At 43.4% G+C, this 24,285-nt stretch overlaps 1 protein-coding gene across 8 annotated transcripts in view; it reads right to left on the reverse strand.

Moving 5' to 3' along the window:
* ZNF146 (zinc finger protein 146) overlaps positions 1-24,285 on the reverse strand; it is a 27,510-nt gene continuing 3,225 nt past the window's right edge. For 4 of the 8 annotated variants that reach the window (XM_054711276.1, XM_028143547.2, XM_054711274.1 and 1 more), the window contains one exon: positions 8,158-11,778. In XM_054711276.1, the coding sequence (XP_054567251.1) occupies positions 10,139-11,017 (879 nt within the window). In that variant the 5' untranslated portion in view covers positions 11,018-11,778 and the 3' untranslated portion in view covers positions 8,158-10,138. Of the gene's footprint in view, positions 445-8,157; positions 11,779-14,105; positions 14,186-19,187; positions 19,273-24,285 lie in introns of those variants that run through there. The other 4 variants (XM_054711272.1, XR_008555015.1, XM_054711271.1 and 1 more) reach the window with 4 other exon arrangements.

Here is a 24,285-nt window from a genome sequence, read left to right on the forward strand (position 1 = left end):
ACAAATGATTGACAAGGCAAAGGGAATGCATATGTGCCAGGGTCCATACCTCCCATTGGATTTGTAATTGTTTATAATTGAATAGTGGCCCAGTGCATGAAATTCATGCACAATAAAAGGGAATTAATTAGAGGAAATATTTTAATATTGCTATTTGCCCTTTCTCTATAGTAGAAGTGTCAGAGATGAAAGTAAATTAGTAAAATGTATATGAAAATAATATAGAGGGAAAAAATGGCGGCAGAATAGACAGGTCTCGAGCCTTGTTCCAGAGCAGATGATAGAACAGCTGAGGATCACCCGGGGAGTGTTGGTGAGTTGAGGGACAGCTATACTCCAGGAGACGGTTGGGGACTGCTGGACGGGGCTCCCCTAACCGGGCAGCCCCCACTGCTGCTGGGTTCCCTCCTGGAGTGACTGGCTCGGATGCGGAGACTGCGCCATCTTGAAGGAGAAAGTGGATGTTATAGGAAGCCTGAAAATCTACAACTACAGCACCCACCCAACAGCTGCAAACCCCAGAACACCGATCCCCAATTGGCGAAAACACGCAGATTCAGAGGAGCTCTACACTCCACCACGGAAAGGTCAGGTTTCGCCTGGGATAAGGTGAGGTCTCTGGTCCCAGCAGGAGAGAGAAATGCGGCAGGAGAGAGAGATGCGCGCACTGCGGGAGCTGGAGGACCAGGGGAAGTCTGTGCCTAGAAAAATCCGTGGCTATTGGGGCTGGCATGACCCGTGAATGTGGAAGGGGGTCCTCAGAGCTGCTAACAGAAGGGATCTCTAAAAAGCAACCCATTTTGACCTGACGCAAAAGGACAGCCTAAAAATTTTAAAAGTGTGCCAGCTGCTTAGACCCAAGGGGGGAGGGAAAGACTGCACAGACTTGTGCACAGCCCTGGAGTTCGCACACTTAACGCTGGCTCTTTTTTCTTTTTCCTCTTTAAATCCTTGCTTCTGATTACTAAGCCCAATACATAGGATCACCCAACTGGGGACAGCCTAAGAAACTGCAGGGAAAAGTTGTTTTTCTGGAACTTAGGGATCAGAGCAGGGAATAACCATCAGAGAACCAGCTCTGGGGCAACCCACTCCCACAAACTGGTATTGAGTGCCACAGGGAAAGCAGGATCTAAGCACTGACTAGAGAGGACCTATAGACCTGGAGGCCAATCCGGAAACACTGCCACCAAGGGGTTGAATCACAAATAGACTCTTGTGTAATCACAAATAAAGGAATACAAGAAATTAAGACACACTGCCTGCTTAAATATCTGGACTGCCTTACAACACTGAGGAGAGTGGAACACAGGGAACTGCAATACTATCCTGACTAGGAAACAGGCGTGCCAAACACAACAGTAGAAGAAGTGAATGACCTTCACTACTGCACATTTTTATTTTATTTATTTTTTTTTTTCATCTTTTAAGAAACTAATTTTTTTCTTTTTTCCTCACTTGATTTTACCTTTTTAATTATTACATTTTTATTTTCAATCAGTATTATTACTACTATTTTTCCTTTTTTTTTTTAAATGTCATTTTATTTTCTCTTTATTTTACTTTGGGAATAGTGTTCTACATTCTATTTTCATCTTCCTTTAGCATCATTTTACTCTTTCTCAACTTTACCTTTATGCCATCACTCTCTTCCTAACTTTTCCCCTTTTGTTGTCCTGTTTCTCTTACCCTTTTCCTGCTTTAGATTTTCCATTCTTTCTTTAACCCCCTGTTAAAATTTCACCCTACTGATATATCTCATTTCCAATTCCCTGCTCCAAGTCCATACACACCTCTCTCTTCTCTGTCTTCACTATCCAAAAAATTGTTTTTCTCTCTGTTCTTTTGTTGTTGTTTGCTTGAATGTTGATTATATCGATTTTTTGTGAGATTGTTTTGCTTATTCTTTGTTTTGTTTTTTGTTTTTGTTTGTTTTTTGATTCTGTTTTCCCTCACCTCGCTTGATATTAGTTGTTGTTTGTAGTTTGTATTCATCTCCAGATACTTGTTGCTGGCATTTGTTGGGATTAGTGGATGTTCTATTGGAGTTTTCTCCCCATATATATAGTTTGTTCCCCTCTTCTTTCTTATTCTCTTTCTTTTCTTTTACTTTTTTTTTCCCTTTTCCCAATTTCATTTTTTGCATCCTTTTTTTTCCCCCTCTTCTTTCTCTCCTATCCTCTAATTTGTCTTTCTCTGGTGGTCACCTTTATTTGGGGTTATTAATATCGTGAATACATTTCTGTTCAGTGCCTTGTGCGTTGTACCTGGTTGTGTTGTATTTTGTGCCTTTAAATCAACACAGGAGTGGGGGAGGAAAGATGGCGGCAGAATAGATGGACGTGTCCTAAGCCTTGTCCCGGAGCGGTGAAACAAGTGGAATTCAGCCCGAATTTGGCGAGGAGACGCAGCTGGTGAGATAGTTTGCACCCGGGAAGGGCAGAAGTCCCTGGAAAAAGGTAAAATCAAGGATCTAGGCAGGAGAATCTGCCGAGCCTCTGTGGCCAGGCCGTGTCCCTGAGGACAGGCAAAGCATCAGTCTGTGAAAAAAGAAAAAAAAGAAAAGGGACCATGGGACTGCGGGAGGTAGGGGATTTTGGACCTTGGAGTCTGGATTTTGGATCTGAGCTGAGGCACCTCTGAAAGGCTAGCCGGACCACGCAGTTCCGGCAAGAGGAGCTTGCGGGGACGCGGTCCCTCCTCGCACTGGGGCGTGTGCCTTTCCCCACTGAACCTGGTTCGTGGGACCTTTCAGATACAGACACTTACCCGTGGCTGAAGTGCGGGAGAAAGTGTGGGCTTGTGGAATCTGGGGAGAGTAGGCGACGGTCCAGGGGAGGTGGTGGCTGGTCTAGTGCTGAGTCATCTAAACCCCAGTTGCCATTTTCTCCAGAGAGATGGCCCCTCCCTCCAGTCTCCAGGCAACCGGCAACCAATATAGCCACACCCAGATCACACCTTGAGTAATACAAGGAATCTGAATACTCCCTGAGGACATAGGACAGGCCTAAAGAGTAATCTTTAGGCCCTGCAACTGGAAACTGACAAACAGAACAGTACAGACAAATGGAATCATAAGCCAGCCAAAGGAAGACACTCTACTTTTTTTCACTTTTATTTTTATTATCCCTTTTTTTCTTTCTTTCTTCTTTGTTTTCCTGTTTTGGTTTGTTGCTTTTTTCTTCTGTCCACATTATTTTTCATCACTATTTTTTATTTGCTATTTTTAATTTTTTATACCATTTTTTAATCAATTTTTTTTGGTAAATTTATTTTTTCTTCTTTCTCTTTTGTCTCATCCACTTATTCCCTTTCTACTTCCTCAATACTAAATTGTGGTCATCCCCATATTCATCCAATTCTTAATCTTATTTTCACTATAAAAGCTCAGCCTCTACAGATTCTGCCCCAATCCTCTTATTCCTTTGTCTTTTATCACATATCTTTTTCTCTCTCCTCCATAGCATTTGTGCTCTCTTTTCTCTGCCCTATCTCTCTTTTCTCAGGTGGTCACTTATATTGGGGTTATTGGTGTCGTGAGTACATTTGTGCTTAGTTCCCTCAGTGTTGTGTCTTGTTGAGGTGAATTTTATCTGGTCAGGCCAAGGGGCTTGAGAGCAAGCCACATAACCAGACACCTGGAGAGGAAACTCCATCCACGAAAGGGTCAACAACACCCCAGACCCAACTACAGAGGCAGGAAGAATGCGGCAGTGAGGGAAAGAGCATGAGTGAGTGAGGGAGTAAAAGAGGAGCGTGTAGTCAGGTGGGGTATGTGTATGTAAGTGAGTGAGTGAGGCACAGTTAGATCCCACAGGACCTTCAGGGACAGGCTAATCAGGCTCGCCTAACTAGGCAGCTTCTGCTACCATTGCAAACAGTACCGGAAGGCCAGCTTGTCCTTAGGGGCCTAGCCTCTTTGAAGGGGAGAGCTGCTGTAACCGGGTTCCCAACCTCAACTCCAACCAGAGTGCCCTCAGATAACACCTGGGACTTTACAGCCACCCCTGCCAGGGACACGCTACCTAAGCTGTGATCCCACGGTCAATGAGGCTCCAGCTGCCCAGGGTGCAGGTTCCTGTGAGTTCGGAAGCAGGTTCCCCTCCGACCGTCCCAACACTTTAGCCCAGGGCACTGCAACCACGTGAAGAACAGACATGTGAGCAGCCTGCTCGGGTCCAAGGAGCAGCAGACCCGCAAGCAACCCGCCAGAGTCCTAAGAGCAACAGCTTCACGTGGCCTGCCCCTGTCCAAGGAGCAGCAGCTGTGGGAGCATCCAGTTCTGCAGCAACCTCATAATCAGCCCACCCCCGTCCAAGGAACAGCAGCTATACAAGCAGCCTCCCCCACCAGCCAGAGGAGGCACCACTGCTTCGAACAGCACCCACCAGAGGAACCGCTGCCAACTGAGAAGCAGCTGCTACCGTAACCGCCCAAGGAGCAACTGCAGCCAGAGAAACTACTGCCATCCAAGGAGTAGCCCCTGCACAGCTCACATCTAGATCAGTTGGTGAGACCAAAAATGGGTAGACAAAATACCCGCAAAGGAAAGAAAAGGAGGAAAGGCCAGAAAAGCAGCTGGCCCCACTCACACCCACTGCCGATACTGGAGCTACTGCTTGCACCCGCTGACAGCACCCAGCACCGGCCCCAATCACTTGGTGCCGTCAGCAGGTGTAAGTGGCAGCTTCTGGCCCCATCACCCCTCAGGGCATCTCCACCTCCCCCTGTGCCTGGGGGCTGGCAGCCGCCTCTCAGACCCACAACCGGCGACAGTCCTACTCATATCCGCTGCTGTTGCTGGAGCCGCCGGCACACATCTGCAGCCAGCATGGGCCCTGATCCCCCCTGAGGTTTTCTCCACCTCCTCAGGGCAGCAGCTGCCACTCACACCCACTGACAGCACTGGCCCAGCTCGCACCTGCTGCTGGTGACAGCCCCAGTCCCTCCAGGCCGTCAGCAGGTGCGAGCAGGGCGGCATAATCAATGTGTAGAAACAGCGGGAGCAGGGATGCTGACAGGGTGCCGGGGGCCACAGCGAGAGGGGCCAGGTGGGGGCGCAGAGGAATGGCCGAGACCCGCCCCTGTGCCCACCACAGCCTCGTATCCCACAGTTCAAGGTGCACTGCTTCGTGCACTGGGCCCATAGTGTCCTATAACTTTCCCACCCTATTCCACCCATGCCTCTTGGCACTCCCGAATTGAGACACAGTTCTCTAAAAAGATGTGAACCTTCCAACTTACACATAGCCCTAAGAGGCCAGCCTAAATGGTTACCCATAACTGTTGAAAGAAAAGATCCAGGTCAAGACCATGAAAAAATTTGGGAGTCAGTTCTCATCTCCTACCAAGAACTCCATCTCCCATCTTTTTAGGCATCCAAGTATAAGAAATTTTAAAGTGATAGAAATGTATTTAGAATTGGCTTTGCTCCAGTTTTAAAATATTGGGTAAATTTGTCAATTTGCTTTTAATTTTTGCTTTGTGAATATCCTCAGGCTATATTACTTAGGAACATACAAGACCAGAGTCATTACTTCTTCCTGGTGAATTGAAATTTTTACCATTCTCTAGAGACTAACTCTAACAGTGTATTTGCCTTAAAGACTATTTTGTTTAGTATTTAAATACAACAGCTTTTTCTTAGATACTATTTGCCTTGTATATCTTCTGTATTTGGTCACGAGTCATTATTTTTTATTTACTTATTTATTTCATAGAGGAAGGGAGAGTGAGATAGAAACATCAATGAGAGATAATCGATTGGCTGCCTTCTGCATGCCTCACACTGGGGATCAACCCACAACCCAGGCATGTGCCCTTTACTGGAATCAAACACAGGACCTTTTGGTCTGCAGGCCGACTTCTATCCACTGAGCCAAACCAACTAGGGCCATATCTTTTTAGATATATCCCTTATAAATACTTCAAAATAAAACTTCCATTTCACAATCTTTGATTTTAACTAAATAGTTCAGTCCATTTCCATGTTTTAGGATTACTTATATACTTAGATTTATATTATGTTTCTACTTATGTTTTTAACTCACTTTCCTGCCTTTCTTTGGTTTTTCTCTCCATTCTTTTCTTCTAGTTTAAAAGTTCTACCTGCCACCGATCCCTCCCTTCCTCTTAGTGGCTGCCTGGTTATTTTAACATGCACTGTACACTTAAGTCTGCCAACCACCTGAAATAAAAGAACCTTAGAATGCTTTAATCCAGCGATTTTTAACCTTTTCCATTTCGTTGCACACATAATTACTAAAATTCTAAAAAATATATTTCCTTATCTTACCAAACAAAATAGGAATAATTTTGATTCATTCATACCAGACAGCTATTGTTGTTGGCTGCTGTCATCTTTTTATTTGACAATCTCTTTAAGGGAAAAGAGGTCAGTGTAGCTCAATAAATAGGTATAGCATGCTTTAAAAATTCCTGTGGCACATAAGTGTGCCTCTTGTGGAACACTGGTTGAAAATTGCCGCTTTAACCCAATAACTCCCAAGTTTGTTTCTGAAAATTTTAGCTCTTTTAACTCCAGAAAATAGACATCATTTTTTAACTCACCATTTATTTAATCAAGTCATTGATATGAAAAGTTCTTTTGCCTATTTAACCCTTGGTATATTTTAGTCTGGACACTGGCATTTTCTGATTTTACATATCAACCTATTTCCCACAAGATTCCTGATATAGCATTGCCAAGAATTCCCTGGTTCCATATGCTAATTAACTCTACCCAGCTAAAGCAGACTCTCCCTAAAGTTCACTCCTCCAACTACCGTTTATCTTATAAACCTTGACTGACAATTTAGGTGTCCAACGTTCAAGTCACTTATATCTACCACTAGAGGCCTGGTGCATGAAATCTGTGCAGGGTGGGGGAAGGGGTGTGTCGCTCAGCCCAGCCTGCACCCTCTCCAATCCACGACCCCTAGGGAGATGTCCGGCTGTTGGTTTAGGCCCGATCCCTGTGGGCAGTCAAGCATCCCTCTCACAATCAGGACTGCTGGCTCCCAATCACTTGCCTGAATGCCTGCCTGATCGCCCCTAACAGCTTCTGCCTACCAGCCTGATCACCCCCTAACCACTCCCCTGCCAGCCTGATCGACGCCTAACCCTTCCCTGCTGGCCCGATTGCATCCAACTGCCCTCCCCTGCCGGCCCAGTCACCCCCAACTGCCCTCCCCTGTGGCCATCTTGTGACCACCTGAGCACAGCCATCTTGTGCAAGGGTGTTGACAGTTAATTTGCATATTACCTCTTTATTATATAGGATTCTATCCATTAGGATGGAGTAAGATAGATGCACTTAAAGGGTTCAGCTCATCTTCCTCCTGACATGCTGAGGAAAAATGATTCTGAATTTCAGATTCAATTTTCCTCTATAGGTCAACACAACCAGTCTTGCTGGGCAGGGACCCTAGGCCATGGCCCATAAATACATATTAAGGTATTCCCCTGTTTTGTCTTTGGTCATATGATTTTTTCTGTTGACTACAAAGTTACAATAACACATGAGCAGAGTTCAGAGCTAAGTGAAGCACAAGAGATTAAGGAGCGAAAAATCAGTTTAGGTAAACCTATCTTTTGGCTAAAATCTTTGTTTTTCCTTCTTTGGGTGACAAATGCAGGTAATTTTTAAATGGTGCACAAATATCTGGTTCAATTTCTTAGATTTAGTATATAACATTCTTTTTAAAAAAGTAGTAGAGGGGCTCAATATTAGAAAGGACTAAGTTTCATTTAGATAACTAAGTATATAATTCATGGTCATTCCTCCATAAAAGCTAACAAAAAAAAATACACAGTAATGATGTGGTATTTAACGTGTAAAAGATTTTTAAAAAGCAGCTTTTGAAATCAAGCTCAAAATGCTGTATTGCTGATGGTCACAATTATGTAAGAAACTTAGTATTTATATCAAGTTATACTGTAAATATGGACCAGAGAAAAACCATCTTCAGGAAGGATTGGTTTACATAATATAATTCTGTTCAGGGTCTGGACCACTTTTCTCCTATACATCCTATTCTCTAAACTCCTGTAAAATAAACAAACAGTAACTTGATGGCGGGTGGGGGTGTGTGTGTGTTGGGGGGATTCCCTTCACAATGCCTATGTATATAAAATCATCACATTGTACACTTTAAATATCTTACCATTTTATTTGTTTATTACTAGTACATCTCAATAAAGTTGGGTGGGGGTCAGATGGACCCAAAAGGATGTATTTGTCAAAGTACTGGGAGGAATGAAAGTCTGCAGGTTATAACTGAGATCCAGGTATTAGCATTTAACTCAAACTGTGCAAATTGTGGGCAGTTAAATGATTTTCTTTTAAAAATAAAAAAATCACAAACTTATTTTTAATGCACACACTGTTCCCATGGTAATTTATAGGACAGGAAATTTGACATTCCAGAAAGTTTATCTTAAAAGACAAGTTACACAAAGGCTGTGTAAACTTTAACTAAAAGTTATCAAAATTTTCTAAGCTCAAGTGATATGTTGTAAAATGCATAGAGAAACATATAGTATACAATGACATGTAAAAATAAATTAAACAGATTTGGATTATGCTATCATTTTTAATTTTAATAAAATAGATAATTTCATACTACATAGAGAACAAGTCCATCTACTCATCATTGATAAAATTTTAGAAATATTTTCTATAAAAAGTTTAGCATTTCATTGGGAATAAATCCATTGGAACATGATTTCTATAGATACAGTGATCCCATCCTCACCCTCATGATTTTGAGAAACTTTAAAAATACAGAAAAGTACAAAAAAATAAGACAAGATATCCATATTCCACAATCCAGAACTACCCAGTATTTATATATATTTACTCGCAGTCTCTCCTATTTTTTAGATTAGTGGATGTTTACATATAAAAAAATGAAGTCCTCTTTAACCAATTTCCCACTCCACCCCTCCCACACTCATCCCCTTCCTTTTTCAACTCTTCACAGGCAGCCACTATCAAGAGTCTAGTCTTTATCCTTGCAATCCATTTCAAAAACATTTTAAAAACATACATACATATATGTATTTCTATTACCAATATATAGTACTGAATTTTTGTAAGGGAAGTTAATTCAAATTTACAAAAATGTCATGGTATCAGAATTGTCATTCTGTGTCATTTTCCTCAACGTTTTTGATACCATTCTCTGTAATACATATAGATCTCATTTGTTACATATCCCATCATAAGTACTTTCTACTTTTTTACTGATGGGCATTTGTTTCCAACTTATGGCTACTACAAATCATGCCACAGTAAATAGCCTGGTACATATTTCCTGAGCATACAAACTCAAGAGTAGAAAAGCTAAATACTTTTAATTCATTATAAGGAATGTTTTCCTACTCCTAGGGTCATAACCATTTCAGTATGCAGCTTTTCAATAGTCCTGTTTGCTTGTTTTTTAAATGTGTTTTTATTGATTTCAGAGAGGGAAACATCAAAATTGATCGACTGCCTCCTGCACACCCCCTATTGGGGATCGAGCTTGCAACCCAGGTATGTGCCCTGAGTGGGAATGGAATCATTGACCTCTTGGTTCATGGGTTGAGGCTCAACCATTGAGCAACATATGCTGGGCCATAGTCCTGTTTTTAATCTCCACAGATTTTACTGTTATGCATAGTTCATGATCATTTTTTTCCTTGGAGAACCAATCACCTCCAAATCATTTTTTAAACAGTCAATTATCTTCTCCAATTCTAAATTGTAATAAATGCATAGGTATTCCAGAATCTCTTCTGTTCTGCTAAAACAATAAAAGTATTTGCCTTTCTAACATGTACAACTTATTGTTATTACTATGGTGAAGATCTCCAGATGAAGGCAGATAGACAGTAATGATAAGCATGTTTCCCATTCCCAATTTTAGTGGAAAAGTCTGAAGTTTCAGCATTACTTTACCTGTAGGTTTTTTGCTGGGCATAGGATTTTTATGACTTTATCTTCAGTATGAATTCTCTGGTATCCCATATGGTTTTAGTCTTTGCTTCCCTCATTTGTGACACTTTCCTTCAGAATGATTACTTTGATGTGCTTGCCATAAGCTGTAAATTCCTGATGAATTACTCTCCAATTTTCAAGATATTTACAGAGCTTTTAATGAGTATGAATTTTCTGGTGTCTAATGTGGTGTGACTTCTGGCTGAAAGCTTTCCCACATTCACTACATTGATAAGGTTTCTTACCTGTGTGAATTCTCAAATGCAGAGCAAGGGTTGAGAATTGAGAGAAAGCTTTCCCACATTCATTACATCCATAGGGCTTCTCACCTGTATGGCTTCTCGCATGCACAGTAAGAGATGAACTCTGAGAGAAAGCTTTCCCACATACATTGCATTCATAAGGCTTATCACCTGAATGGATTCTCACATGTACAATAAGTGATGTTCGTTGAGAGAAGGCTTTTCCACACTCATTACATTCATAGGGTTTTTCTCCAGTGTGAATGTTTTGATGTTTTATGAGATACTTCTTTTGGCCAAAAGCTGTTCCACATTCACTGCATTTGAAGGGTTTCTCACCAATATGAATTTTCTCATGCTCAGTAAGGTTTGATTTGCCACTGAAGGTTTTCCCACACTCCTTACATACAAAGGGCTTCTCTCCTGTGTGAGTTCTCTGGTGTCTGATGAGGTTTGACTTCTGAATGAAAGCTTTCCCACAATCTTTACACTCAAAAGGTTTCTCTCCAGTGTGAATTTTCTGATGGGTAAGAAGGTTTTCCTTCTGGCTGAACGATTTTCCACATTCATTACATTCAAAAAGCTTCTCTCCAGTATGGGTGTTCTGATGTTTAATAACATACTGCTTTTGGCTGAAGGCTTTTCCACATTCATTACATTCAAAAGGTTTCTCTCTATTATGAAAATGCTCATGCTCAGTGAGATTTGATTTGTGGCTGAAGACTTTCCCACATACCTTACAAGCAAAGGGGTTTTCCCCACTACAAATTCTCTGCTGACTGTGCTGTGACATCTGAAAAGAAGCTTTCCAACATTCACAAGTTCTCTTTCCTGTATGAATTTTTTGATAAATGAGGATTTACTTTTGGCTGAAGGTATTTCCACATTTCTTACATTAGTAGAGATTCTCTGTGTATGACTTTCAAAGTAAAGGATAGATTTGAGATAAAACTTTATCGTACTGAGTTCAAAGCTTTCAAAGTATAAATATTCTAATACTCAGTGAATTGTTATATTCAGTGGTTTCTCTTCAGTATGAATTTTTTTTCTGCTCAATGAAATGTCATCTAGCTAAAGGCTTTTCAATATTCCTTAGAAGCACAGGGTTTTTCTCCAGCCTGACTTCTACAATTCATAAGGTGTGACACAAGTGAAAATTTTCCCACATTCAGTAACTTCATAGGGTATAAATCTAGTACAAATGTTCTGATATCTGATGGGGTTCAAACTTTTTAACTGAAGGCATTTCTACACTGATTTACATTTAAACAGGGTTATTACCATAAGGAGAAAGTGTGGCAAGATTTTCAAATCAATAAAATCGATGATTTGTTCCTACACAATGTCCTCATGATTAAGTCTAATGATGTTTCAAATTTTTTCTAGGTAAGTTGAAAAGAATGTTGCCTTAAAAGATAAAAGGTCTGAGATCAGAGGAAGTATTTTTCCAATTTTCTTATATTTTCCTCAGTCTGTACTTTACTAAAGATGGATGCAACGTGACTCCAAAGTCTTGCTGCCCCTCTATATGCTCATCATCTTCTCAGGCTTTTTCTAAAATGAAATACAAAAGAAACATCATTTAAAAGAGTTAATGTATAAAGTGCTTAGAACTGCAGGTGGCACCTGGTAAGCACTCAATAAATGTTAGCATTATGTTATTATCGTTATTTATGAATTTACTATTACTAGCAATAAAATTTCAGATTGTACTTTTTGTGATTAACTCTACTAGCCCATTTCAAAATATTAAAGAAGCCTCATGTCCACTGTCTTCAACTAAGTTTTGAGAAGGAAACCATTGGGAAGGATATCTAGGTAGAAAATTAATATTCACTGGTACATAAAATTTAGATAACTCTTGAAAAACATTTCTCATTTCATAATTCAGCAATGAATATAACAAACAATGAAGAATTAAACTGAGAAAGTCTAGCTATGATGCCAAAGAAAAGGAAAGGATTATTCCCCTAAACTCCATTAAATGACAAAAGGTAAAATGGTCCAAACTCAAGAAAAAGGGATATACTATGACAAAGGACATCAATATACACAGATATTAACAATTAAAAAAATTTTTTTATTGATTTCAGAGAAGAAGGGAGAGGGAGAGATGGAAACATCGATGACAGAGAATCGTTTATCGGCTGCCTACTACATGCTCCCTACTAGGGATCAAGCCCGCAACCCTGGCATGTGCCCTTGATCGGAATCAAACCTGGGATCCTTCAGTCCGCAGGCAAACACTCTATCCACTGAGCAAAACCACCTACGGCTTAACAATTTTTTAATAGCATAAAGCAAATGAAAGATTTTCAACACACACAAGAGCTCAGGAAGTTCAAATAACATAGAGGTATTGCAGAAGAGGATGCCAAGGTCAGCAAGCCAATATGTGCCACAAACTATCAAAGACTCAGAAAATGGAGGGAAATCAAGTACCTCAAAACAAGAAATAAAGGATGGTGGATGAAAAAAAATATTGTATGAGGTGCAGTTGGACCGCTACACTCCCAGTGAGGACACAGGACCAATTCTGTATATGAAATGGAAGTTATACTTTGCATAAATTTAATCAGAGAGGCTTCAGACTCAGGGGACACCCAACAAAAGAAATGTCATGGAAGAGGTGCTACACTGAAACCAATGTGATTAAATCTGTATATAATATGGTGAGACCATCAGCATCTTTGCATCTTTCTGGAAATGATGCAAAAATAAATGTTGGCAACCAGGTATATGTAAATATGTGAGCAGAAGGTGAAAAGATCTTTCTCTGAACAAACTGAAAGCGCCATGAAAAACCTCAGTAGAATGCCGCTCTAAGATAGTAACTGTTGAATGTATTCATTTCTTTTGCTAAAACAAAGGATCTGGCTACACCTAAGTTCTTGAGAATAAAAACAGTATAATTCTTCTGCAAGGAGGAGACCCTGGATCCATAAGGCATTTTTTTTTTTCCATCCATTGAAACCTACCAGAGGATTAGAAGCACCCAGGCACAAGAGTTTACCTATTAGTGAATAATTCTTAAATATGACTGGATAGCCAATATTCCACAGACATTTGAGGAACACCAACATGAAAGATCAACAAGAGAAAACAAAAATCCTTTAAGGAAATAAAAGGCTAAATAAACAACAGGAACTTAAAACCAATCACAGTTATCCTATATAATAAAACCTAATATGCTAAGTGTACAGTCAACCATTCAACCATTCAAAGCATAATATGTTAATGACTAGAGGCCCAGTGCACAAAGTTCATGCATGGGGGGGGGGGGGGTGTCCCTCAGCTCAGCTTGCACTCTCTCCAATCTGGGAACCCTCGAGGGATGTCTGACTAAACGGGCAGTCAGACATCCCTCTCACAATCCAGGACTGCTGCCTCCCAAATGCTTGCCTGCCTGCCTGATTGCCCATAACAGCTTCAGCCTACCAGCGTGATCACCCCCTAACCACTCCCCTGCCAGCCTGACTGCTGCCCCTAACTGCCCTCCTCTGCTGACCTGGTCACCCCCAACTACCCTCACTTGCCATCCTGGTCGCCCCCAACTGCCCTCCCCTACAGGCCTGGTCCCCCACAACTGCCCTCCCCTGCAGGCCTGGTCCCCCCAAACTGCCCTCCCCTGCAGGCCTGGTCGCCACCAACTACCCTCCCCTGCAGGCCTGGTCCCTCCAAACTGCCCTCCCCTGCTGGCCATCTTGTGGTGGCCATCTTGTGTCCACATGGGGGCGGTCATCTTTGACCACATGGTGGCGGCCTTCTTGTATGTTAGAGTGATGGACAATTTGCATATTACCTCTTTATTATATAGGATTATGTATAACTGGATATTGTAAAAATTAAGTTGTGAAATTTTGTATTAAGACATTTCTTACCCCGTTATATTGGCTGGGCAGCAAAAATATTCATTGTGATCTACATGTGGCCCGCGGGCTGCGAGTTTGACATGCTTGCTCTACAAATTCAAGAAAATTGAAATCATATCAAGCATCTTCTCAGATTACAATGGAATGAAATTAGAAATCTGAACTACAATAAAAACACTCAAAAACATTCAAATACATGGAGGCTATTAAAGAATGAATGGGTTACCAATGAGATCAAGAAAGAAATAAAAAACATCCTGGAAACAAATGAAAATGAACACAAAACAACACAAAATCTCTGGGACACAGAAAAAGCTGTACTGAGAAGCAACTTAATAGCAATACTGGCTTACCTCAAAAAGCAAGAAAAATTAATAATAAACTTCTTAACCATAACTTAAAAAACAAGAAAAGCCCAGAGCAAGTAAAAGGAAAAAAGTAATAAAGATTAGAGCCGAAATGAATGACATAGAGGGTAAAAACAACAACAAAAAATCAATGAAACCAATGTGGTTCTTTGAAAAGAGAGACTAAATTGATGAACCATTAGTCAGATTCATGAAGAAAAAAGAGAAAGGACACAAATAAAAAGAAACTAAATCAGTGTAGTAATAACTGACACCACAGAAATACAAAGGATTTTAAGAAAATACTATGAACAACTATGTGCCAATAAGCTGGACAATGAGGATGAAATGGCCAAATTACTAGATAAATACCATCTTCTAAAAATCAATCAGGAAGAATCAGAAAACTTGATAGGCCAAAGAAATAGATGCAGTAATCAAGAAACTCCCAGCAGAAAAAAGCCCTGATCCAGGCAGCTTCACAGGGGAGTTTTACCGAACCTTCAAAAACACAACTAACACCTATCCTCCTCAAACTATTCCAAAAAATTCAAGAGGAAGTAACACTTCCAACCTCTTTTTATGAAGCCAGTATTATCCTAATTCCAAAACCAGATAAAGACACCACAATTACAGGCCAATATCCCTGATGAACACAGATGCTAATATCCTCAACAAAATATTAGCTAATCAGGTCCAGCAGTATTTTAAAAAGATCATACACCATGACCAAGTAGGATCAATTCCAGGGATGCAAGGCTGGCACAATATTCGAAAATCAATAAATGTGACACATCACATAAACAAATTGAAAGACAAAAATCCTATGATCATATCAATAGACCCAGAAAAAACATTCGACAAAATTCAACACCCATTTTTTGATAAAAACTCTCAGCAAAGTGGAAATAGAGGGACCATATCTTAACATAATTAAGGCCATATATGATAAACCAACAGACAACATCATACTCAATGGGCAAAAACTAAAACCATTTCCCCTAAGAACAGGAACAAATCTCACCACTTTTATTCAACATAATATTGGAAGCCCTAGCAACAGTGGCCAGACAAGAAGAAATAAAAGGCATCCAAATTGGCAAGGAGGAAGAAACTCTCACTATTCACAGATGAAATTATATTGCACATAGAAAATCCTAAAGACTCCACCAAAAAAATAGTCCTATATAATAAAGAGGTAATATGCAAATTGGCCATCACTGCAACACACAAGATGGCTGACACCATGTGGTCATAGATGGCCGCCCCCATGTGGACACAAGATGGCCACCACAAGATAGCTGGCAGGGGAGGGCAGTTGTGGGCAATCAGGCCAGCAGGGGAGGGCAGTTGTGGGTGATCAGGCCAGCAGGGGAGGGCAGTTGGGAGGGACCAGGCCTGCAAGGGAGGGCAGTTGGGGGCGATCCTGCCTTCAGGGGAGGGCAGTTAGGGGAGACCAGGCCAGCAGGGGAGGGCAGTTAGGGGTGACCAGGCCAGCAGGGGAGGGCAGTTAGAGGCAATCGGGCCGGCAGGGGAGCTGTTGGAGGTCAATCAGGCTGGCAGGCAGAAGCGGTTAGGGGGCAATCAGGGAGGCGAGCGGTTGGGAGTCAGCAGCCCTAGATTGTGACAGGGATGTCCCAGATTGGAGAGGGTGCAGGCCAGGCTGATGAACACACACACACACACACACACACACACACACACACCCTGTGCATGAGTTTTGTGCACCGGGCCTCTAGTAGATTTAATAAATGTAATTCAGCAATGTAGCAGGATACAAAATTAACACCCAGAAATCAGTGCATTTTTATAACACCAATAATGAACTCTCAGAAATAGAAACTAAGTAAACAATACTGTTTCTCATTGCAACCAAAAAAAAATTAAGAAACTAAGGGATAAACTTAACCAAGAAGGTATAAGACTTATAGTTGAAAAAGATACAGAGGAAGATTTAAACAAGTGGAAGAATACGCCATGTTCTTAGATTGGTAGTCCATAATAACCAAAGCAATATACAGACTCTATACAATCCCTATTAAAATACCAACAGCATATTTCACAGATCTAGAATACTCCAAAAATTTATATGGAACTTAAAAAGACCCCAAATAGCCACAGAAATCTTGAGAACAACAACGTTGGAGGAATCACAATACCAGATTTCAAGGTATACTACAAAGCCACTGTAATCAAAACAGCCTGGTACTGACACAAGAACAGGCATACAGATCAATGGAACAGAACAGAGACCCCAGAAATCAACCCAAGGCATTATACTTAATTAATATTTGACAAAGGAGGAAAGAGCATGCCCTAGCCGGTTTGGCTCAATGGCTAGAGCGTCAGCCTGGGGACTGAAAGGTCCTGGTTTGATTCCAGTCAAGGGCACATGCCCGGGTTGCGGGCTTGATACCCAGTAGGGGGCGTGCAGGAGGCAGCCCAATCAATGATTTTCTCTTATGACTGATGTTTCTCTCTCCCTTTCTCTCTGAAATCAACAAAAAATATCTTACCTAATAATAGAGAAATATGTAAATTGACCATACCTTTGCTACACCCACAGCCAATCAGAGTATGCAAATTAACCCAACAAATATGGCAGTTAATTTGCATACATACCTGGGTTCGGGGGACCTCCTCGGCACCCAGGTCACTTCCAGTCGGCCATCAGGCAGAGGCTTTAGGCTTGAGGAGGTGCTAGGGGGAACCCCTTCCCAAGCCTAAAGCCTGGGACAGAGGCTTTCGGCTTAGGAAGGGGCCAAGCCTATGATCATCGGAGGTGCCAGGGGCGGGGGAACCCCTTCACAAGCCTAAAGCCTGGGGCGGAGGCTTTTGGCTTGGGAAGGGGCTGAGCTTGGGATTGGAGGGAAGGGGAAAATATCAATGGAAACATATCCTCAGGTGAGGATAAAAAGAAAAATAAATGTCATATCCTATGAAAGACACATCTTGAAAATGCTTAAAGAAAGCTGTCATTTTTTCACGGTGAAGGGACTGGAGTCCGTGTTGATGAAAATACCTTGGAAGCTGCGGTGACTGGCAGTGGCTGCAGCAGTGGGGTGATGCGTCTGGTGCCTTCCCCTGATCAGTCTGGTCGCCTCAAGCAAAGGGAGGCCAGACTGCGGCTCAGGTCGGCTCACAATGGGGAGCGGGCTTAAGCCATCCGTAAGACATCCCCTGAGGGTTCTCAGTATGTGAGAGGGAGCAGGCTGAGCTGAGGTACCCCTCCCTAGTGTACGAATTTCGTGCACCGGGCCCCTAGTATATATATATATATTGAAAGAAAAAAAAAAAAGGAGGCAAGAGCATATGATGGAGTCAAGAGAATCTCTTCAATAAATGGTGTTGGGAAAATTGGACAGATACATGCAAAAAATATAAAACTAGACCACCAACTTATACATACTCAAGAATAAACTCAAAATGGATAAAAGACGTAGACGTAGGTTGTGAAACCATAAAAATCTTAGAGGAAACATAAACAACAAAATCTTAGACATCTCTCATAGCAATATGTTTAAGGATACATCTCCTAGGGCAGTGGTCAGCAAACTGCGGCTTGCGAGCCGTGGTTTGCCGCTCTGTTAACTAATGAGTTTGCCAACCACTGACCTAGACTCTCGATTACAATAATTACAGGCTGTTGTTGTTCCTTGTGATTAAGCCCCTATCCAGTGGTTGGCAAACTCATTAGTCAACAGAGCGGCAAACCGTGGCTTGCAAGCCGCAGTTTGCTGACCACTGTCCTAGGGCAAAGGAAACTAAGGAGAAAATAAACAAATGGGACTACATCAAAATAAAAAGCTTCTGCACAGCAAAAGAAACCATCAACAAAATGAAAAGTGAGCCCACTGTGTGGAAAAACATATTTGGCAATGATATATCTGATAAAGGGTTAATACCAAAAATATATAAGGAACTCATACAACTTAACAAAAGGAAGACAAACAATCCAATTAAAAAATGGGCAAAGAACCTAAGTAGACACTTCTCCAAAGCAGACATATAAATGGCCAAGAAACATTATGAAAAAATGCTCAAAGTCACTGATCATCAGAGAGATGCAAATTAAAAAGACAATGAGGTAACCTCACACCAGTCAGAATGGCTACCATCAACAAATCAATAAATGACAAGTGCTGGCAAGGATGTGGAGAAAAGAGAACCCTAGTACACTGCTGGTGGGAATGCAGACTGGTACAGCCATTATGGAAAACAGTATGGAGTTTCCTCAGAAAATTAACTATGGAACTGCCATTTGACCCAGTGGTCCCACTTCTAGGAATATATCCCAAGAAACTCGAAACACTAATCTGAATGTACGCACCCCTGTGTTCATAGCAGGACAATTGTAAATTGTCCTGGAAACAGCCCAAGTGCCCAACAGTAGATGGGTGAATAAAAAGAGCTGTGGCCCTGCCGAAGCCGGTTTGGCTCAGTGGATAGAGCATTGGCCTTCGGACTGAAGGGTCCCGGGTTCGATTCCGGTCAAGGGCATGTACCTTGGTTGTGGGCACATCCCCAGTATCCCCAGTGGGGGGTGTGCAGGAGGCAACTGATCGATGTTTCTCTCTCATTGATGTTTCTAACTCTCTATCACTCTCCCTTCCTCTCTGTAAAAAATCAATAAAATATATATTTTTTTAAAAAAGCTGTGGCCCTGACTGGTTTGGCTCAGTGGATAGAGCGTCGGCCTGGAGACTGAGGGGTCCCAGGTTCGATTCCTGTCAAGGGCATGTACCTTGGTTGTGGGCACATCCCTGGTAGAGGGGGTGCAGGAGGCAGCTGATGGATGTTTCCAATTCTCTATCCATCTCCCTTCCTCTCTGTAAAAAAATCAATAAAATATATTTTTAAAAAAAAGAGCTGTGGTACAGTTATACCATAGAATACTATGCAGCAGTTAAAAAAAGAAGGATCTCTTACCCTTTGTGACAGAAGGATCCTGGAGTTATTATGCTAAGCAAAATAACTCAGCAGAGAAAGATAAGCATCACATGATCACAATAAACAAAATAAACTGATGAACAGAGTGGATACAGAGACATAGAAGCAAGGCACAGACTGGAATCTCAGAGGGAAGGTGGACATAGCAAGGGTAGGTAGGAAGAGATCAGCCAAAGACCTTGTATGCATTTATGCACAACCCATGAGCACAGACAATAGTGTTGAAGGTCTCAGGTGGGTCATGGGGACAGGTTATAAGGGGTCAATAGGTGGAGCAGGGGGAACAGAGTAATACTTTCAACAATAAAGAATTCATTAAAAAAAGAAAATTATCACTTTCCAACCCCTGAAAAAAGTACCCTATCAGACACAAATTATTTATTACTAGAGACCTGGTCATGGATATGTGCACCGGTGGGGTCCCTCAGTCTGGCCTGCACCTTCTCACAATCTGGGACCCCTCAGGGGATGTCGGACTTCCGGTTTCAGCCCAATCTGACAGTCTGACATCCCCAAGGGGTGTAGTACTGTGCATAGCAGCAGGCAGCCAGGGCACCACTCCTGCTCATTGCAGCCCTGCTGCGCCTGCCACTGCCACTTGGTAGCACTGCCATGGAGACGGGAGAGGCTTGCACTGCTACACCTGTGCTTGTCAGCCGTGAGCCAGTTGGTCGGCTGAGCCACCAGGGGCAGCTCCTGCACTGAGTGTCTTCCCCCTGGTGGTCAGTGAGTGTCATAGCTACCTGCCAGTCATTTGGTCAACTGGTCATTTAGGCTTTTATGTATATACTAGAGGCCCGTTGCACAAAGATTTGTGCAATAGGCCTTCCTTCCCGTGGCTGCCGGCACCGGTTTTCCACCGGTGCTGGTTTTCCTCCGGCACGCAGGACCCAAGCCTTCGCTCTAGCTGTTGCCTTCAGCCTTCGCTCCAGCCAGAGCACTGCTCCTGTAGCGCCCTCCGCCCTCACCCTCAAAGCAGGCGTCCTGCCCCACGTGTCTCCATGTGTGCTGCCTAGAGGCCCGGAGCAGCTGGGGAGCAGGGCCGCAGCCATCTTTGTTGGATTAATTTGCATATCCACTCGTGACTGGCTGGTGGGCATCACTAAGTGATGGTGAATTTGCATGTTTCTTTTATTAGTGTAGACTAGAGGCCCGGTGCATGAAGTTTGTGCACTAGGAGGGGGGGGCCCTTAGCCCAGCCTGCCCCCTTTCACAGACTGGGCACCCTTAGGGGATATCCTACTGACAACTTAGGCCCACTACCCGCGTTGTGTCTGCTGGGCTGGGGACATGCCCCGAGCCGCATGGCGGCTCAGAGCACACCCCCAGCCCAGCAGTTCTGCGTTGTGTCCCCAGCCATCCATCCGAGTCCTGCCCCAGCGCTACTGGCACCGTCATCTTTTTGCGGAGTGACAGTTAATCTGCATATTACCCTTTTATTAAATTATTAGATAGGATATATACACCAGAGGCCCAGAGCACAAAATTCGTGCACAGAGGGGGGGGGGTGGTTCCTCAGCCAAACCTGCACCCTCTCCAATCTGGCACAGAGGATGTCCGACTCACAATCCAGGACTGCTGGCTCCTAACCACTCGCCCGCCTGCCTACTTGATTGCCCCTAACTGCTTCTGCCTGCCAGCCAGATTGCCCTCTAACTGCTCCTCTGCTGGCCTGATTGATGCCTAATCACTCCCCTGCCAGCCTGATTGACCCCAACTCCCCTCCCCTGCCACGAGTTGCCTCTTCTGCCAGGCCCCGCCTCTGCTGTTCGAGTGGCCATCTTGTGACGGCCATCTTGTGACAATGTTAGGGCGTGATGAATCCCTAGGCTATTATTAGTTTAGACAGATTTATTGGTGTTAAAGCATTCATTGAATGACTGATGGGAAATTGACAACTGGATGGTAATAAAGTAAAACCACACATTACACTTTTGTCAAAAAGGGAAAAATATAATCATTAATGATGGCTCAGTTATATGGTATGTCTCTCCTGATATTATGCAATTTGAAGATCACCACCGCCAAAACCGGTTTGGCTCAGTGGATAGAGCGTCAGCCTGTGGACTGAAAGGTCACAGGTTCGATTCCGGTCAAGGGACATGTACCTTGGTTGCGGGCACATCCCCAGTGGGAGGTGTGCAGGAGGCAGCTGATCCATGTTTCTAACTCTATATCCCCTCTCCCTTCCTCTCTGTAAAAAATCAATAAAATATATTAAAAAAAAAAGAAGATCATCACCTACTTATTCTGGCTCTAAAGTGTCACAACTGACATTTTTAAAAAATATCAGAGGTTCTGAATTAGGACCATAAGAAAGTAAATTCTTATTTTGATTTCTGAGTCCATTGTCAGAAATCAAAGAACAAAGTTCCTGAAGATGGTGGTGATGAATTTCTAAGATGAACGTAACTTGAACACAGAAAGCTAACTTCCTCATTCCAGTTATAAAAAGAGATGCCCCTCATCCAAAAATGTTGAGGTGGAAATAAGAAAGGAGCATGTACACATCTGAATCTTTCAGAAATTTCTACCAGAAATAGTACAAATAACTATACTATTTCTGAGGAAGTATTATTTTGCACATAGTAATAACAGTACTATTTAACATTTATCCAGTACTTACTATATCAGGAACTATTCTACAGAATTCAGAACTCCATGATCTTTATAACCACCTTCTGAATCAAATACTATTATCCTATCTAATAATAGAGTAACATGTGAATTACCATCACTCCACTATGCCCATGATTGGGCAGCGGGAGGCTGGGGGGGCGGGACTCGGGGTGGCCTATCCGGCCGTTGAGAGGCACGGATCCGCAGCCACTGAGGGGGGCTACCCTGCAGTTGAGAGGCGCAGAGGGCGGGACTCCCACCCCCTGCACCTCTCAACGGCCAGATCCGCGGCCGCTGAGGGGGCCTGCCACGGACACCCGGCTGCGCCTCTCAACGGCAGGGTAGCCAGGTGTCCGCAGCAGCCCCCCTCAGCGGCCGTTGAGAGGGGGACGCCACAGACACCTGGCTACCCTGCCATCGGAGGCCAAAAGCCTAGGGTCATCACGACCAGAAAGGCCTACCGGTAACCAGGAAGTGCATGGAGCACCTCTTGGTCCCTCCCCTCCACTTCCCCAACCCCTGGCCCACAGGCTCCCATAAGGCTGGATGGCCAATGGAGAGCCACAGGGAACCGGGCTGGGTGGCAGCGAAGCAGGACTGGGGATTGGCGAACGGGCGCAAGGCAGACCTCCTGCTCCCTCCCCAGCTGACGTTCTTCTGAAAGGCACGTGGAGCCTCCACTGCACAGCCTTCCTGGACGAGGACTCACAGCTGAGAGGCTCCAGAGCAGAGTCTTCAACAAGGACTTCAGCGCCTCCTCAGGGGGAAAAACCACCACCTCCCTACTCCCCGGCTGCTTCAGTGTCTGCAAGAAACTGCGCATGCTCCTCCCTGAGAGATGGGCGGTTCCCTGATGGCGGCTGGGCCAGTGCAGGGATGGAGGGAGGGAGGGCGGGGTAGGAGCAAGGGGGAAGCCCCCGTTCCCTGCATCTCCTCCCACAGGCATAGCCCTTCCAGGTGTTAGGATAGAGTTGTGTTTTTCTAACTCTGTCCAGGTAAAGGAAACAAGTGTCTGTTGACTTCTGATCTTACTCTCCGAGCCGCCAGTTAATCCCTCTGAATGCATCATATCCAACCTCCAAAGGATCCAAGGGGCAGGTTCAACCTTCGTTCCATAGGTGAGGAAACTGACCAATAAACACATGGGTCTCATAACTCAGTGTCAGCTCCCGCAGAAATCTCCGGGTAATAACTCAGATTGTATATCTAAGGGTATATTTTCTTCTATTTTCATGTTTAATTCAACCCCAGGAACTAAATAATACAATAAAGAATAAAATGAGTTCAGAAGGCTCAGCATTGTATTCCCAGAGCCTTTGGTACCACACAAACCACAGAGCTCAGTTATCCTGAGATGAAAGAAAAGGAAAGAGAAACATGAAAGGTTTCCTAGCTTAGTCATAGAGACATCTCATAGCCACATACTAAGGACACGGCATTAACTTAGGGGTGGAAAGGACACAAATGGAATAGAAGATGGAGCCATTTCCGTTCAGATTGAAACCAAGTTAACAAGGCAGAAAAAACACTGGACACCATGAAAGAATGAGATGAAATGGTTTGGTAGGGAGTGTCACAGACCTCGCAGGGACAGCACCTGGGGCTCCGGACATGACAGGAGGAGGGAGGGGGCTGGTTGAAAGGAAGTGCATGGAATGGCCTGGGAGTAGGAACAAGAGGGTGATATGCAGAAGGTGGGCCCCAACCGGGTGATGATAGGGGGCAAGCCTGCGGGAGGTTGCCAAGTGCCCCCACCTCTGCTGAGGGGTGCATGCGTCTGTCCTGGGAGCTACGGCTGATGGAGAGGGAGGCTATGGCTCTATGTGGATGAGTTGCCAATGAGAGCTTCCCTGCAGCCGGAGTACTCAGTGTTTTCAACACGGCGGGAGCACAGGATCACATACACAACGTAACGAAAGAAAAAGCATCCTATTCCCAACTTATTCACAGACTTCTGTTTCTGGTATCTATATTCCCAATGTGTCCACAAGTAAATTTGGAAAAAGAAAAAAGATTTGTACATGATATGACTGCATCTTTAGAAAACCCAAGTGATCACAACCAGAGCACTTTTAACACCTAATGAGCCAAATACACTGATGAACAAAAAGAGACACAGATGCATGAATAGACTGTGGAACCTCAGAGGGAAGGCGGGGGACGGTGGGTGGGTGGGAAGAGATCAACCAATGGTCTGTGTACATATATGCATCATCCCTGGACACAGACAATGGGGTGGTGAGGGCCTAGGGGGGGTTGTAGGCTGGAAAAGA

Source organism: Eptesicus fuscus, chromosome 21 (genome assembly GCF_027574615.1).
Source record: "Eptesicus fuscus isolate TK198812 chromosome 21, DD_ASM_mEF_20220401, whole genome shotgun sequence".
NCBI classification, from domain to species: Eukaryota; Metazoa; Chordata; class Mammalia; order Chiroptera; family Vespertilionidae; genus Eptesicus; species Eptesicus fuscus.